Source organism: Uloborus diversus, unplaced genomic scaffold (genome assembly GCF_026930045.1).
Source record: "Uloborus diversus isolate 005 unplaced genomic scaffold, Udiv.v.3.1 scaffold_774, whole genome shotgun sequence".
Taxonomy (NCBI): domain Eukaryota; kingdom Metazoa; phylum Arthropoda; class Arachnida; order Araneae; family Uloboridae; genus Uloborus; species Uloborus diversus.
Genome location: NW_026558983.1, coordinates 79,766 through 96,130, shown reverse-complemented (window position 1 = coordinate 96,130; position 16,365 = coordinate 79,766). Strand labels below are relative to the sequence as shown.

The following is a 16,365-nucleotide window of genomic DNA, read 5'->3' as shown; positions in this document are numbered from 1 at the left end:
GCCCATTAGATGCTTGGCTGCTTGGCTTCCGGAGAATCCTCTAGAGAGGCCAAGGTCAATGCCGCGCTTGTCACTGCTGTAAGTACATATAAATGAAAAAAAATGAGTATTTTATATCGTGTAGGCGAAAACAAGTTAGACAAATTAATGTAAGCCAATAGTAACTAAATATTTATATCAGTAACAAAATAATAAAAGACGTCGCATAAAAAGAAAACGGAAAAGCTAAGAACTGTTTCTCACTGCGGTTTTTAAAATACTGTAAACGTAGATGAAAATGTTAATTTTGGGCATAAATTAATCTTTTTTATTATTTATAAGCGACTGTTTCCGGAGACACCAAACATCATAAACTGTATCTCAAGGAAGTATCTATTGATATCAATACAATATCAGAAAAGTATATTAACAGTCTGAAATCAGGAGTGCCCATCTCTTCAAAGCAGGAAAAGCGCAATCGAATGTTTTCCTTGTTCCGAGGATTCGTAGAAAAATTGATGTACATATGTACCCTTCAATAGTAATAGAACACCTTCTAAAATATTATGAAGCCCTCCCCCAAGACGAGATCCCCCCCCCCCCCACACACAAAAAAAAAAAAGAAAGAGAGACATAATTCTAGAAATTCTCCTAAAATTTTATCTCGCAGTCTGCGCCAAAACTTCCCTAGCCTCATCCCAGTGGGCACACCTGTACACTAGGGTGCTTCAAAAATACATGTAAAAAAAGTTTCTCTTAGATAACGAGATACCCCTCAATGTTTTTCGACTTGTGGATAGTAATATACTGGAAGAATTTTAGCTTCCTATTTCAACTGAAAGAGGGTGCTCAACCCCCCCTTCAGACTTTATAAGTATGGGAAGGGGGTTAAAAAATACATTAAACTGAAAAAACTGCTACATATCATAATATACAATAGTAATATGCATACACATAGCAATAAAATAATTATTTACAAAAAAAAAAAAAAAAAAACAGCTGGAGAAATTAAATGTTTCTAAAATTGTGGCATTTTCCATGTTACGTTAATGTTAAATTAAGGGACCATTGAACACCCTCTTAAATTTTGAGTAAGAAGTAAAACTTTTACAGCATAATATTATTAGTAAGTCTTAAAAAAAATAGGGGGTGTCCTGGATTCTAGCTGAAAAAAAGTTGTTTTGAACCACGCTACTGTACACACTGATAGAGACTGGAGCTAGTTAAATTCTGTTTCCAATAAGATGCGACACAATGAAACAGTTTTATCAACAATCGTAGCTGCTGTTTACTAAGAAATAGCGCGAGGATTCAAAGAAAAACTGATACATATATGGAGCCCCTGATAGGAAGTAATGTTGATTAGATTTTGAAACTTGTCTTTCCAAGGGAATGGTCCTCTCGTAAACTGTATCTCATCAAAAACAACCCTGTTGTAAAAATTTCCCCGCCAAGAAAACCTTTAACTTTTCCGCATAAAAAGAAAACCTGCATCCTAAACCCAAAAACCTTTAGCCATAAAAAGTAATGATATCTAGTTTGCCCGCCAAGTATCTGCCAAACTATCATCCTCCCTTTTCTACTTTTTCATCACAGCTACTTCCATTAGAACCTCCTCCCACCTTCAACTCCTCAGAAATATGGATAGATCTGTTAACTTGTTTATCTTGTTTGGCGGGAAGCTTTTTGCTCACCAAGCAACCACTTCACTTTGAAAAGCTTCCCGCCAAACAAGATAAACAAGTTAACAGATCTATCCATATTTCTGAGGAGTTGAAGGTGGGAGGAGGTTCTAATGGAAGTAGCTGTGATGAAAAAGTAGAAAAGGGAGGATGATAGTTTGGCAGATACTTGGCGGGCAAACTAGATATCATACTTTTTATGGCTGAGGATATTTGGGTTTAGGATGCAGGTTTTCTTTTTTCTGCGGAAAAGTTAAAGGTTTTCTTGGCGGGGAAATTTTTACAACAGGGTTGTTTTTGATAAGATATCACATCTTTTTGGATTGATATTATTACTTTGTCTGTATTTTTAGAATTGAGAACTTCAAGTCAGAAAATTTTCAATTGAAACAACGCTGTTTTGTGTTTTTAAGGAACAATAATGGCTAGCCTAATTTTACGTCAAGTTATTTCTGACTATTAAGATTCTATGTTCATTTTGCGCGAATTGGACGGCTTAAATTTTATTGCAATCCTTGTATCCTCTCTGTTGCAAAGAAAACTTCTTGGATAATAAAATACTATATTTTAAATTATATTGTTTTCGAGTATTTTACAACTTCGCAATAAAGTCTACTACAGTTTCTTTATTTGACAGATTATTCAACATTTTCATGAAGGTTTCTTTAAATGTTTTACAGTTTGAGGGCTATTTTAATCTAGCTTTTCCCTTTCTTGTTTAATTACTTTTTTTCTTAAATCGTGGATTATTTTACGTTTTATGGGATAATTTTAATTGTTTGGTGATTAATCTTTTTCTTGATAGAAGTCTTTGTCTTGTTTAATACCTAGTTTTGTTTAAAAGTTCAAACTCAAGAAAAAAAAAGCCATTAAATATTTTAAATTTGAATGTGTCAGAAGATTTATACAACTTTACTCGATGTCAAATCGCGGATATCCCAAATTTGCCATAGCGAATGCGCATGTTGCGCGCGGACTAAGCTCACTAAAAGTCTTGCTTAAATTAATTGCAAAAATTTTTTCAGCTAACAAATTACTGCAGAGCACGGATACCCACACACGTATTTCATATATTTTCAATTCATTATGTGTTGTTTGTGAAAAATCCATTAATTTCGAAAATAAGCAAACCAATAAAAAAGTGCTATTTTTCGCTTTCAATTAAAAAGTTATATGTGCCGTATTCATATGCGTACGGTTTCATATAATTTGTCACGTAAAATATTGTAATGGTTTAACCCCAGTTTCGCGCCGACATTTAAAATTTCTTCCCTCCATAAATATATAAAAAATGAAAAACAGGGGGAAGGAACTTTCGTATCGGCAAACCTTTTTTTGGGGGGGGGGGAGGACAGCATTCTAATCTCATTCATTAATTTGTTTTTCTGCTTAAGTATAAACAAATTACATAGAATATGAAAACACAAAGAACAATGAGCTAAGTCTGCGCGCATGCACAGTCGCTGTGGCAAATTTGTGATATCCGCGATTTAACGTCTAGTTGCAACTGTTGGATATATTTTAGTCTTGATTGAATTTCATTTCCTAAGACAACTTTGGAATAACTGTTAGATCTGTTCTAACCTTGCAATTGCAGTCCGAGATAAACAAACCCTATGAGCTGAGAGTAAGTACATAATAATTTAGGGAAAATTAGTTATTTTCAAACTTCAATTACTCCGGCCCATAATGTCCCTGGGGGTTGAATTTTTGTATATGTACTCAATGGCTCCCCGAGAATATGTATACGAAAAATCATTACCGTAGCCCCCCCGGGGGACTGTGATAGAACCCCGGGAAGGTACAATTTGGGGGATAAAAACGAGGGGGGAAGGGGAGGGGGGCAAATGGCACAAAAGGCACATCAGTAGGGCACAAGGAATGTGTGTCCGAAATTTCAGCTTGATTCCTTTTTTCGTCTGGGCTGTAGCCCTGTCAAAGAAAGCGAAAACTTTTTGAACAGCGATTTTATAACTTTAAAACCTCCTCCCCCTGATGGTCCAGGGGATTGTATATTGGTTTACGGCGTCAGGGGCCACTAGAGATTGAGGGTACAAAAAACCAACTAGGGAGTCTTCATGGGGCTGAGATACAGAGGGGTGAAAAAACCAAAAAACCCCAACTTGTTCTGTCGTGTGATCTTGGTCTTGGTCGCTTTTATTTCCTTTCGTCTTTGGCGGTGGATTTGCTTCTGCTGGCTGCTGACGTTTGGTTTCCTTGGCGGTGCGGGACGCTCCCGCGTCCCGTTATTTTTGGAACATGACAGAGACGGAACTTAATTAATTTTAAATAAGGATTGTGCTTTTATTATACACTAGAAAATCGCCTGTCAAGGTATGGCGGGTGAAAATTACTTCTATATTTGAACGAAATAATCTCCTGTTGATATTTTGATAGATGAAATTTTAACCCTAGCTCCAGTGGATCAAGCCAAAAGCTCCAGTAGTCCCCCCGCGAGAGTGCTCCAGTAGATAGTGGTCATTGTTGGCCACTTTTTCGTTTCTTCATTCTCATATCCTAATATTAGTTTTACCAGTAAAACAGTTAAGTTCCCGGATCCAGTTCAGACTTGTCAAAATAAAGCATTTGCCTGCATGTCAAACATTGCTAAAAAATGTAATAAATTTATAAATAACTTACTGAATTTTTGGTGCTTCAACAGTAAAATAAGGACGTCACGCAAAGCTATGGCGCGAGCCTCTTTGTTAGTGACTCCAGAGCGTTACTCGATCAGTGATTTTAGCAGTTATATATACGAGGATTCGGCAACTATATATATCTATGAGGATGCGTGATTTTATTTAAAAGTAACCGCAGAAAAAAATGAGATATTTTCTTGAAACTTGGATGTTTTGATAGATCGAAATTTCGATATTGTTTTCAGTTATCATGTATTCTTAGGTGGTTTTATGGTGAAAATATATTATAAACTAAAGTTTATCTTTGCAACAGTTGCGTTGTAGATGTATCGTATTTTCTTGCGACAAAATTAATTGGCCGACTTTAAAAAATCATTTAAGTTCTTGAGAGAATCTTTGTGCGTCATAACAAAAATAGAACAGAATTTCCTAAGAAATCCTATACCTTCATAAAGGAATGCAAAAATAATTGAAGCGGCTGAGAGCAAAAATTTTCGTATGGGTTTTCAATGTTTCTTTTCAAATCGGAATACAGCTTTTCGAACATTTATTCCACTTACTTTTATTATGTCATTTTCTTATATTTATTATGTTCCGACAACGCAAGATATACAAAGGATCTTCTTCTAGGTAACATGAAATAAAAGTCTTAAACCTCATTTTAATAGTGTTTCCAGAAGGCTCTGGAACGTAAATGTTTGGAAAAAAAAAAAAAAAAAAACAGTTCAAAATAGAACGAGTTTTGTAAATTTATCATTTGCTGCGCTTACATTTACTTTTTATGAATTTACTATCGTCTGCAACGCTTTATATTTTCTTGCATCATTTAATTTAATTATATGTCTTCGCTGTTTATTGATTTTCTTGGAGTGGCATCAACAAAAGAAAATAGAAGAATTGGAACTTTTTGACGGAGTGTGAAAGCTATTCTTCTCGCTCGTTGTTGATTATTTCATACTTTATGAAAATATGCAATTAAAAGTACTTTTTTTAATTGGAGAATTCAATTTCTTTACTAAAGAAACAAAAAAATATTTATTTTAAAATTCCGAAGAGGAAGAAGAGAAGAAACATTACGTAATAATGTTATCAGCTGTGACTACTTCAGATGAACATGATGAATCAAGACTTCGAACTGTTTAACAGTGAATAGCTGTTACGCTAGCTTCAATTCACAAATAACAAATGAGAGTCAGAGTGAGACAGTTCTATATTACCATTTTTACTAATTACGAAATTAGGCATAAGTTGATATTTTGCATCTAAGATTGAGAAACAACATACATTTTTTTTTTTTAACATTTCACTTGCGTCAAATACTAAAATTAAAAAAATCTACATACTGGATCCCGTTATCAGAATCAATTACGTCTTGAGCGAGCTTAAAGAGCACTCTGAATACATCTTCTGGATTATCCACATCCACTGATCTCTTTGACCTGTTGACAGACAAGTAAAAATATAAAATTAAAGTAGCATGTAAGTATACTTTCAATCAACGTTATCTTAGATTAGGAGGAACCTCTTAAGAGGTTTTCCATCTCCAGCTCAGTCACTTTCCTATGTCGAGCTGATGAGTGCTAATAAGCACGAAACTGCAGTCCTCGGCTGGAAATGACTGAGCTGGCGGTGTAGTTCATGTATTTCTGCTTTAGCCCTAGCTAATGGGCGGTAATTTACTGAATATACCATGCCTTGCCTTCAATCTTCGAGTTGAACCGAACCATTGCTTCGGTCACTCGTCTGGTCTGTGCTAATTCTATATTAGCTACCAGTTTGTTGGGCACTCTTGGCTTCCTTAAGAGGTTTTCCATCTCCAGCTCAGTCACTTTCCTATGCCGGGCTGATGAGTGCTAATAAGCACGAAACTGCAGTCCTCGGCTGGAAATGACTGAGCTGGCGATGTATTTCTGCTTTAGCCCTAGCTAATGGGCGGTAATTTACTGAATATATTGTATATAATACTTATTTAAAAAAAACTTAGTTCACGGTAAACACAGACTGAAACAAACAAATAGGTTGCCAGATAGTTTGTCTCTATGCCAAATTTGGAGATTTTCTTTGGAATAAAAGCAAAGTAAACCAATTCTGTTCGCATACGCCGGCTACTTGGCACCAATGAGTTCTTGTCCAAGCCAAACGCGTAATTAACGTCGCCAAATGGAGCATTTCTTTGCCTACTTCTAGTCTATCTTTTCCGTGATCGCAGCATAGGCATTCTATATAATAATAAACGATATTTAGACAATGTAGGAAAATAGGTCCAGATAAAGCAGTTTGACATACATTCCTCAAAATTAAAAATGTTGGTCTGAAAAAATAACGCGGAGTGTCAATAAAAAAATATTAAAAATAGGTAAAGAAAAATCAATGTTATACAAAACAAAGTTTTTGCTTTTCTTATTTATTAAGAGAAACAAAATTTTCACAAACAAAATAAGAAATTAAAATTTACATTCTTGTTGCAACATGGTAATCTTGAAGAACATTTTGAAATAGTACAAAAACGCACGTGATATTAAAAAATGTTACGATTCGGCGTTTCCGTTTTGACGCGATCGTTTCGTCACGGTGATTCGGTTCCGACCGCTTCGGCGCAGTTCAATTCGGTGCGTAGTGGTTTCGGCACCAAATATTTGCTTCGTAAACTTTTTGAGTGTAGGAAATATTATTAAAAAAAGTAAGTTGGAAGTATTTTCAAAGAATTTACGTTCTCTACAAGCTTATTGATAACATCTAAACCTTGTTTAAAAAAAAAAAAAAACCTCTCCAGGGGTCAGTTTGAAATAGTGCTTTTCCCCAAAATCAAACAGAAATAAATATACTTGCGTCTAGGTATAAAAACTAATTTAAAAGAAAATTTTAAACACCGCAGGCTTTGTAAACCTCTTTATTTACTTATTTTATGAACTAGTTTTTTCTTTAATTATCCATCTGATAATTGTAAGGTAATTTTGAGTGAAAATTTAGGAAATAAATGTCACATCAAATTTAGCATGATCAAAACAAAGTAAGCACATAAAAACATAAGAATAATAACTGTTTACAAAATTTGTAATAATATGCTAAAAGAATTAATCTAACCTCAAATTGGCATCATGAGCTGGGAGAGACCAGGAATAATCAAATGATGATACAATGAAGCATAAGAAGATGGTGATTGTGCAGATAGGACTGAACATGGCTGGCAAAAAAGGTGTCTGAAGAAAATAAAAAATATTTTAATGAACATATAAATGCATTGCCCATAATGAAGTTTTTGTCATAACAATGAGTTACACAAGATGCTTACTCAGTTTCAAATTAAAGAGTGAATTTCGCAATACATTTTTATCGTGATCATGCCCATCAGATCAGAAGGGAAATTATACAGGTAGTAATTTATTATTTATTTATCGAGGCTTGCACTGCGCTGATTTTATATCATTTTGTTTGATTGTTAAATTACCCCCTCTCCTCTTCCAAAGGGGCTGCGTAGGACAAGGAATTTAATTTGACAGAGAGTGCCTGAGCCAAAAAGGCACTCACGGGATCTTTAACATGCCACATAATAATGCGACAAAGGCACTGACTGTTTTCTGCGTCTCTGGTTCTTCATAATCTTTGAAGAGACACGCACACACCCACATACATCCAGTTTAATATAATATAGTTTTTACTATGTGGAGTAGCCAGACGTAAAGGAATAATTTTCAATAATCCCTAATGGAACAACATTTAAATTTCTTATTGAAATTAAACTGTTTGCAGCTTCTAGTTACATGAACCTAGCTCAACTAATCATCTGACAGATATCCGTTATGCAAATAAAAGAATATTCGCAATATTCGTTGTAAAGTGAAAAATCTCTCTTAATACAACAGAAAAGAGGGAAATGTAAAAATACTCATAAAAAAATAAAGTTTTTTTTTCTTCTCTTACTAAAAAAAGCGCCCGCCATGCCGTCGCTTATTAATCGTATTTCCAGCCGGAAACAGAATAAGATTTTTTATATTTTTTTTTAAACTGTAGCATGAAATTAGTTCTGCTCCGTGGTTACCGTTAAAAGCCAAGATGAATTATTTTTGAAAGTAGTCCAAGAATTTCATCTAATGAAGTAATTTGGAAGGCGCAATTGAGAGCAATCGAACATTCCAAAGAAATGATTGTTTGCATTCTTTGTCTCAGAGAACTGCAGTTTCACTGAATTCTTTAAAGTCATTTCTGCTGACATAATTAGAGCATTTTCAATGAAGAGCCATAAACTCATAAGCGCGAACTTTTGGGCATATGCTGAAGGCTATTGTTTTTATGGATGTCCACGGTCGTGAGCTGGGTTTTTAAAGAAAGATATTAGAGAAAATGCTCAGTAAGCAAAAGACGTACCGCTGAGCAGTTAATAGCTCAAAAAGTTTTAATGCTAACTATTAATACGTTGTGGTTGGAACGAGTATAACATCCTTATATAGTTATAAATAATTGAAGGTTTTGTAAAAACATCTGCAAAAATAATTATTACTGTGCAAATTTTAATTTTTCAAGACAAGGTTGGGTTTTTTGAGATAAGAACTTTTTCTATAATGCATCAACTTATACGAACAGTTACTTGTAACTTGTTTTAAAGTAACTTTAAAATCACTTCCACCAATCTCCTTCTACGTTTACAAATGGATTTAAATTACGCTTGCCAGACGTCCCCAGTTTCTGGTTTTCAGACAAAATCCTAGTGTCTCCGCCGGCTTCCTTCACACTTCGGTAAAATAAAAATTTCGCTATAGATGATCGAAAAAGTCTAAAAATAATTGACTGTGAAGGATTATTTTCGGATAATTAGGGCCAGACGGGGAAAATATGGGTCAAAAAACCGTAGCATCTAAATATTTTCATAAGTATAAAAGATAAAATGATTTAATTTGGCATGGAGTAAGCTAAAATAATTAAGAAATTATTCAAATTCTTTACCTAAAATTGCATTATTATTTATTTTATTTAAATTAAATCAATGAACAAGAATCACCCCGGATCGGAGCAATTATGGGTCACACATGGGGTGAATATGGGACATTCCCTTTTTTAAAGTAAGCCCTGTCAAAAGTAATTAACCATTCTAAATTAATGTTTATCAGCACACAAAGAGATTTTTTTTTAATGATAAAAATTTTTATATTGAAGAAGTATTTCTTTATATTGAAATAATTTGATGTTACTGTAACTAGTCGACTACAATAAATTATTGCTCTTTGCTCTAAGCCCACGATTCCGGGAAGAAATTTCTTGAATATTTGTATGCAACCTTCAACAATCATGTTTCTGTCAACTGCAAAGTTTTTTCTTTACAAGTTCAATTAACTAGACCGAAAAAATGCAATTGCAATTTCAAATTTCTCCAAATATGTCTCGCTTGGAAAAATAAAATTTCCGACACCTTTTTTGCAGAAAATTTATTTTTGCTTTTTCCTTGTCCAAATTTTAAGTTACTTTCCCATTATAGAATATGTCGCTATCATCATTCATTACAAAGTCTATCTGATGTTCAAGTACAGAATAAATTCGGTTGTGGTACTATCTTTTAACATTTTTAAAGAATGAACATTTTTGCAATTGAGTTATTGCAGATTCTTCCCGCTTTTTTCCGGTTGTCATAAACTCTTCCAAAATAAGCTGATTTTGTATTTAGGGGCTGTCTATATCAGCTTGTTGAGGTATTTTTATTTTTTTCGCAAGCAGGGATATTTCTTAGTGACTTCATCCTACATCTGTGTTTTGCATTTGATTTCTCTTCTGCTTCTTTTTCCTTGCAGCTCCAAGATACAAGTCAAGATTTGTAATAACTATTAAATTTATCCCCTTATTTGATACTATAGGGATTCATATTATTTTTTTTCTTATTTTGGTACTTGATGTGTGCCATTATTGCATGCTGAAATAGTTTATCTTCAAAGCTGGAATTGATTTACTAGCCAAAAGGGCATACTTTAGCAGCAATTGAAGATGATATATCATCCAATGTTGCACTTGGAGCATTAAAATTTCTTTTTGAGAGAAAATTTGAGCCTAGAAAAGGATAAGTTGAAGTTAATACTGATATTATTCACATAGAAATAAATGAGAAAAGCAACTAAAATATCAGATACTATACTGACCCAGAATTACCCCACTAAACTTGGGTATGAATCAGTATACTTTCAATACTAATTATGCTCCCCCTAGCTGAAAAATCAGGGTAAAAGAGTTATCAAACTATTAAGTAATATTATGACTAGCTTTATTGCTGATCTTAAATGCTGTAAATATAGATTTTTGAGGTTCAATACTAATAAAGGACGTAATGCAAATATTTTCTTTTATTTTAGTTGATATAGCATGTTTTTTGTTTCTATGAGCGGAGTTTCTACTGGATTTTTTCCTTATTCTTTTAAAGCAGTTTTATTCAAGTATGGTAAAAATTCTTCTTACACAACTGCATCTTTAAAAAGAAGTTCTAACTAAATGCACTTACATTCCCGCATATCAATCCTCATTTTCAATCCAACGTTGCATATTATTTTAGATATTTGAAATTGATTCTAAAAACAATATAAGCTTTTTTCATGGTGGGGGGGGGGGGATGATTTATGATGTAGAACTGATATCAAATTCATTTTCTAAAATTATGCAGCATTATTTTTCAGTAAATTTCAATCATTAATGAACTTTCTGTCAGGAACATTTTGAATTCAGCAATTTTGTCTGATATTCAACGCAAAAGTTTAAGAGAGACAAATTGAAAAACAGTATTACAAATATACATTTTTTCTCAGCAAACAATTTTTAAGATAAACTAGACAAACTAGTCCATCGCCGTCTGATTACGGGCAGTTTTTGATCAGGGAAGGCTAATTTTACTTGTACGAAAAATCTGATGATTTCTCCAAGTGTGCTCAAATGGGTTCCTGATCTATTCTCAAATGTGCTCCAACCTGCTCTCAAATGTGTCCCTATCTATTCTCAAATGTGTTACTAAGTTTAAATTTGATATATATCCTGATCGGGACACATTGGGGGAACTTTTCAGTACATTTTTCCTTCAGCAGAGTGCATTCGGAACATGTTTTAGTGCATATTTGGACAACTGGATCACTTTTTCTGAATATAATGTTTTTCCAATGTGCACAGACAATTTTCAGTGTAGCGAAATAAACTGCTCATATGATACAGCTAAGCAACTTTTCAATGGTAATTTTTTATGAAATAATCCTAAAAGTTTTTAAAAATTTTATTTGTTTCTGGGCTCTAACTTTACTCAGGGTCAAAACACTGGCGGAAGTATACTAGACCTTACACGTTCCTTACACTACAAAAGTTTCTGGATAAATCCTCAAGCATTTGACTACTCAAAATAATCTACGCTAAGTCCAAAATCTAAAGGGACCGGTCATTTCAAGATACAAACGTACGGTGCGCGGCGAGATCCTTGAAAATCGACTTTCACACGATACATATAGAAAAAAAAAATTATTTATGAGAAATTATTATACACATTCTTTTATTAAAACGCTTATGAAAATCATATGAGTCAAATTCCAAAAATGAAAACTTCATAAATCAATACCTCTTTCCGTAAGTGCACTTTCTTTACGTTAAATAAACCGTCTAAACTTTAAGAAATCCATACTATTTTATAAAAATGTTTTTACAATTAGTATTTTTTTTCTTTTTTATTTCCCTTTTTCAAACACATCAATTTTGAATGAATTTCGAGCACAACCCACTAGCGATTTTCTTTTTCTTTATGTCTCCGAAATGGAGAAAAGCAATTTATTCACCTGAAAGTATTTTGCCGGTGGTATTGAAAACAATCATAAAGCTTTCTGCAATACTTAAGTTCATCCCGTCCAAGAACTGTAACAAATAACTAGTTCATCATTTTATTTAGCAAGAAACCATTGATTTTCGATCGCTATTAAAAATATAGATGCTTTGAAAATTACTACGTTTTTAGTTATTTTCATCCAGGGCACTACTTTTTTCTCATTTCTATTTTTGGAAAAGTAATTGAGGATTTTCCTCAATTAGGTTTCGTATAAGAAAGAATAATGAGTCATTCTCAGGTACTCAAATCGAAACGAAAAATTTATTTCAATTTTTTCTTGTTGATTATTTTAGGGGAAAAAGGAAAGTTTTTGTCTTTACGTAATAATTTCTTGGAAGAAACAATTGATTCAAAATTTAAGTCTCTGTAATACCAGATCGAATTCGGTATTCACTTTATCAGTAACTCTTCGGTCTTTTTAAATCAAATCCAGTTAAGGGGTCTAAGGACCTTTAAACTTCAAAATTTTCGATTTTCTGTAAAAAATATATGTTATGCACAGTTTAATTCTGAACAATTTGATACCTTATTTATTACTGTACGCCAAAAACTTTTCGAGTTATTGTAAAAATGCCTAAACTTTCCCCCGTAGAGATTTATGTTAACAGTAGCTGTTTAAGCCTCTTTTTCTCAGGTGCCGGTTTCTTCGGTTTTCTCGTTTTGCGCGCATGATATCTCGGAAAGTTTCTTATATATGTCCGTAAAACTTTTAATGTATGTTTATCTTGTTTATATTTATGACCTGAACCTAAATGTATTTATTTTTTAAAATTATTTATTTATTTTTTTGAAATTTGGTAAGTTAATATCAAAAATTTCCAAAATTTTGGGTAAAAAAATATTTATTTTTAAATATTAACTTTAATTTTTTAGTTGAAATTTAGGTTCAGATCGTTAAGATGTATCAGACAAACATGCATGAAAAGTTTTACGAAAATATATAAGAAACTTTCTGAAATATCATGCGCGCAAAACGAGAAAACCGAGGAAATGGGCACCTGAGAAAAAGAGGCTTAAACAGCTGCTGTTAACATAAATCTCTACGGGGAAAGTTTACGCATTTTTACAATAACTCGAAAAGTTTTTGGCGTATGGTAATAAATAAGGTATCAAATTGTTCAGAATAAAATTATGCATAACATATATTTTTTCCAGAAAATCGAAAATTCTGAAGATTAAAGGTCCTTAGACCCCTTAAGACTTTTAATGCAAAATCTTATAGTATTTAAGTACAGTGGGCGCCGGTTAATTGAATCAGTGGTTAGTTGAATCATCCGCTTTAATGAATCAAACTGTCAAAAACAGAACAAAATCCACCTTATTGAATTAGTCGCTTTATTGAAACAGCCGCTTTATAGAATCAAAACTGTTTAGAAGAAACGTGATTCATATAAGAGGCGGTCACTGTATAGCTTTACCGTCTCAGCACAGAAGTCGGTAACGAGTATAGTGCTTCTATATGTAGGGGAGATCGGGGCAAGATGACTATGCTAACAATTTTTGTTGTTTATTAATTTATTTTTCAGGATAATAAAATTTCCTTTACATGAGCTGTTAGAGTGGTTCTTTGTAGTATTAAATATAGTACCATTAAAATTTTCAAATGAAATAAATGAAGCATATTTTTTATTTTTCATAACCTTAACAAATCGTCATCTCGCCCCAGTACTGGGGCAAGATGACTTTGGCCTCGGGGCAAGATGACAACACTGAAAAAGGTTGAACACAATTTATTTTTTGAATATATTACATATTTTAACAAATTTTTACCGCATTTTTACAACTTACAAAGCATCAAACTAAGCGTAATGAATAACAAAGTAATGTTGAAGTGTTTAATTGTGCAGCTAACAATAGTCACAAATAAAAACGCCATTTTCGTAATTGGAACATTCCTCACGCCACTACTCTCGGCATTGCAACACTAGAACCATTCTTCTGTTGGAGCGTCACAATATTCCTCTTTACAATCAGGACTTGTTAAGAAGAAGTATTGTCATCTTGCCCCGTGTTTTGGCCCGTCATCGTGCCCCGGACTGCCTGTTTGAAAGGATTCGTCTTCATTGCCATAAAGAAAGGCAACTAATAGACATTTCTTCATGGTAATAGACAGTATATAAACTAAGTTACTCATAAAGACTAAAGAGAAACAATCTATCATTCTTGTATCTTTAGCAGAGCTTATTTACACATGTATAAAAGTTATAACGTAGCAGCGGTAAACAATCAGAGCGTCAGAACTACTACAAATATGACAATTTCACCGTCTTTATACCATTGAGGAACGAACAGTCGATAGGAGAGCCGGTAGTATTCAGTTGATGCTGTTTTCTAGTAAAAAACGCAAAAATTAAGACATTCGTCATCTTGTCGGGCTCGTCATCTTGCCCCGATCTCCCCTACGCACAAATTTTAAAAATGCATGCCTAAATTACAAAAAAAAAAAAAAAAAAAAGCCATAGTTGTCAAGTTTAAATTTGAGTAGACAAAAAGTAAAATAAAATATTTTTCTTAGTACTTAAAAGCATAATGTGTATTCTGAAGCACCAGCGGTTTATTATTATAACATACACAGTGCTCAAAGGGGGCACTGAGCCTAAAAGGTTGCCTTAAATGATATTTCTAATAAAGTTTGTCGAATCCATTTCTTAGATTAGGAGTTATCAAGATTCAAGTTTCCATGTAGAACTTTAATTTGTTTAAACTTTTAAAATTTAAATAAGTTTTCAAATCGAAAACCGATAAAGAAAACCGTTTCTTCACGATCGATATGTTTGGTGAGCATGTTTAATTTAAAAAATATCTAAGAAACAAATATATACATTGGTGTTACAGAGTAGTAACAATAAGATAAACAACAGTATAAAACTTTGTTCACTGTATGTATTTCAAATATGTTTTAAACTGATGGTCAATTGATCATCCGTAACTTTCAAAAGATGTTCAATGATATTTTAGTCATATACAACATACGCTCAAGCTCATTGTTTAAAAAAATTTCGACTTCTACGGACCAATTATTTACATTTGACTGTAAGCTGAATTTAATATAGAAAAACAACATTTGAATGTTTTACCTATCAATCTTGTTTTACCGAATTTTTCACTGAAATACAAATCTCATTTGCCGACGGAGGTTTTTTTTTCATAAATATTAGTCTTGAATCTTTGTACCAAAAGATTTAGTCATCTGTTCCATTAGAGGTCCATTTAGATTCTTATTCAACTAGTATTGTTCATTCGTTATAGAGCTTCCCGCTCCCCCCTTACTATGTACAAAAGCATGTCAGGCTCAATGTATCCAAGAAAAAGAGAGAGAGAGAAGAAATTTTCCGTTATTTTGCGCTTAAATTAAGAAAAAACAAGATTACATGTAAACTGCAGGCTTTCCGTTAAAGACTACGTCGAACATTTAGAGCGATAAAATAAACCTGTGAAATTTAATTATCTAACACGATCATTATCAAATGCAAGATCACCAGACTTTTTTCCTGACTTTAACTACTTTTTTTAGAACGGTGAGATCAATATGCACTTCAAAGCATTAATTGTTAAAATTTGGTGGTTCGTAGAAGAGCTTTCGGATTTTCTTTTTATTTCAGAAATCTTTTGAAATGCACATATTTCACCAGAGTTTTAGTACTAGACATTTAAGCTTTTAAAACTTAATTCATAATTATGCTAACTTAATTTAATATGAGATAAATTATTTTGAAGTAAAAGTTGTTTTTTTAGTGTATGAGTCGATGCCAGCTCGCTACGTTCGCCAATTATAACCGCCTTCGGCTGTTGTTTGGTATTTGGCAACGGCTTTGACACGAATTTGGGGACCACTTAGCAATATCAGCTCAAATTTGTCGTACATCTTTTATCTACTCAAAAACGTCACGATTTTAACGGAATGTTTTCAATTAATATCTCTGGCACGGATCTTAAGAATATGAAAATTATTTACGAGTGTGGACCGCGCGAAATGAATTCTACACACAAATATGAACCCAGAACAAATTTAAGTTTATATTCACAAAAATATTAATGGTTAAATTTTGAATTAAGTTTATCTCTTTAAACGAAAGCAACCTAGAAGTAATTCAAAGTTTAGAGTTAAGAGTTTTTCAGATTTGGTGATATTTGAAGAATCTAAAGGGTGGTTGAAGAAAGAGGACTAGAAGAAACACTTCTTTACCTTGACTAATAATAAAGCTCAAAGTTTCTCTATCTGGATGTCTGCAGG

General features: G+C 33.1%; 1 protein-coding gene across 1 annotated transcript in view; it reads right to left on the bottom strand.

Moving 5' to 3' along the window:
• Window positions 1–6: 6 nt before the first annotated feature.
• Window positions 7–16,365, bottom strand: part of LOC129233884 (diuretic hormone class 2-like) — a gene marked incomplete at its 3' end in the record, with an annotated part of 64,504 nt that continues 48,145 nt past the window's right edge. Inside the window, exons 2-4 of the mRNA XM_054867813.1 lie at window positions 7,385–7,500; window positions 5,644–5,739; window positions 7–76 (exon numbers count right to left, since the gene is read on the bottom strand). Coding sequence (XP_054723788.1) covers window positions 7–76; window positions 5,644–5,739; window positions 7,385–7,482 — 264 coding nt within the window. The remainder of the gene's footprint in view (window positions 77–5,643; window positions 5,740–7,384; window positions 7,501–16,365) is intronic.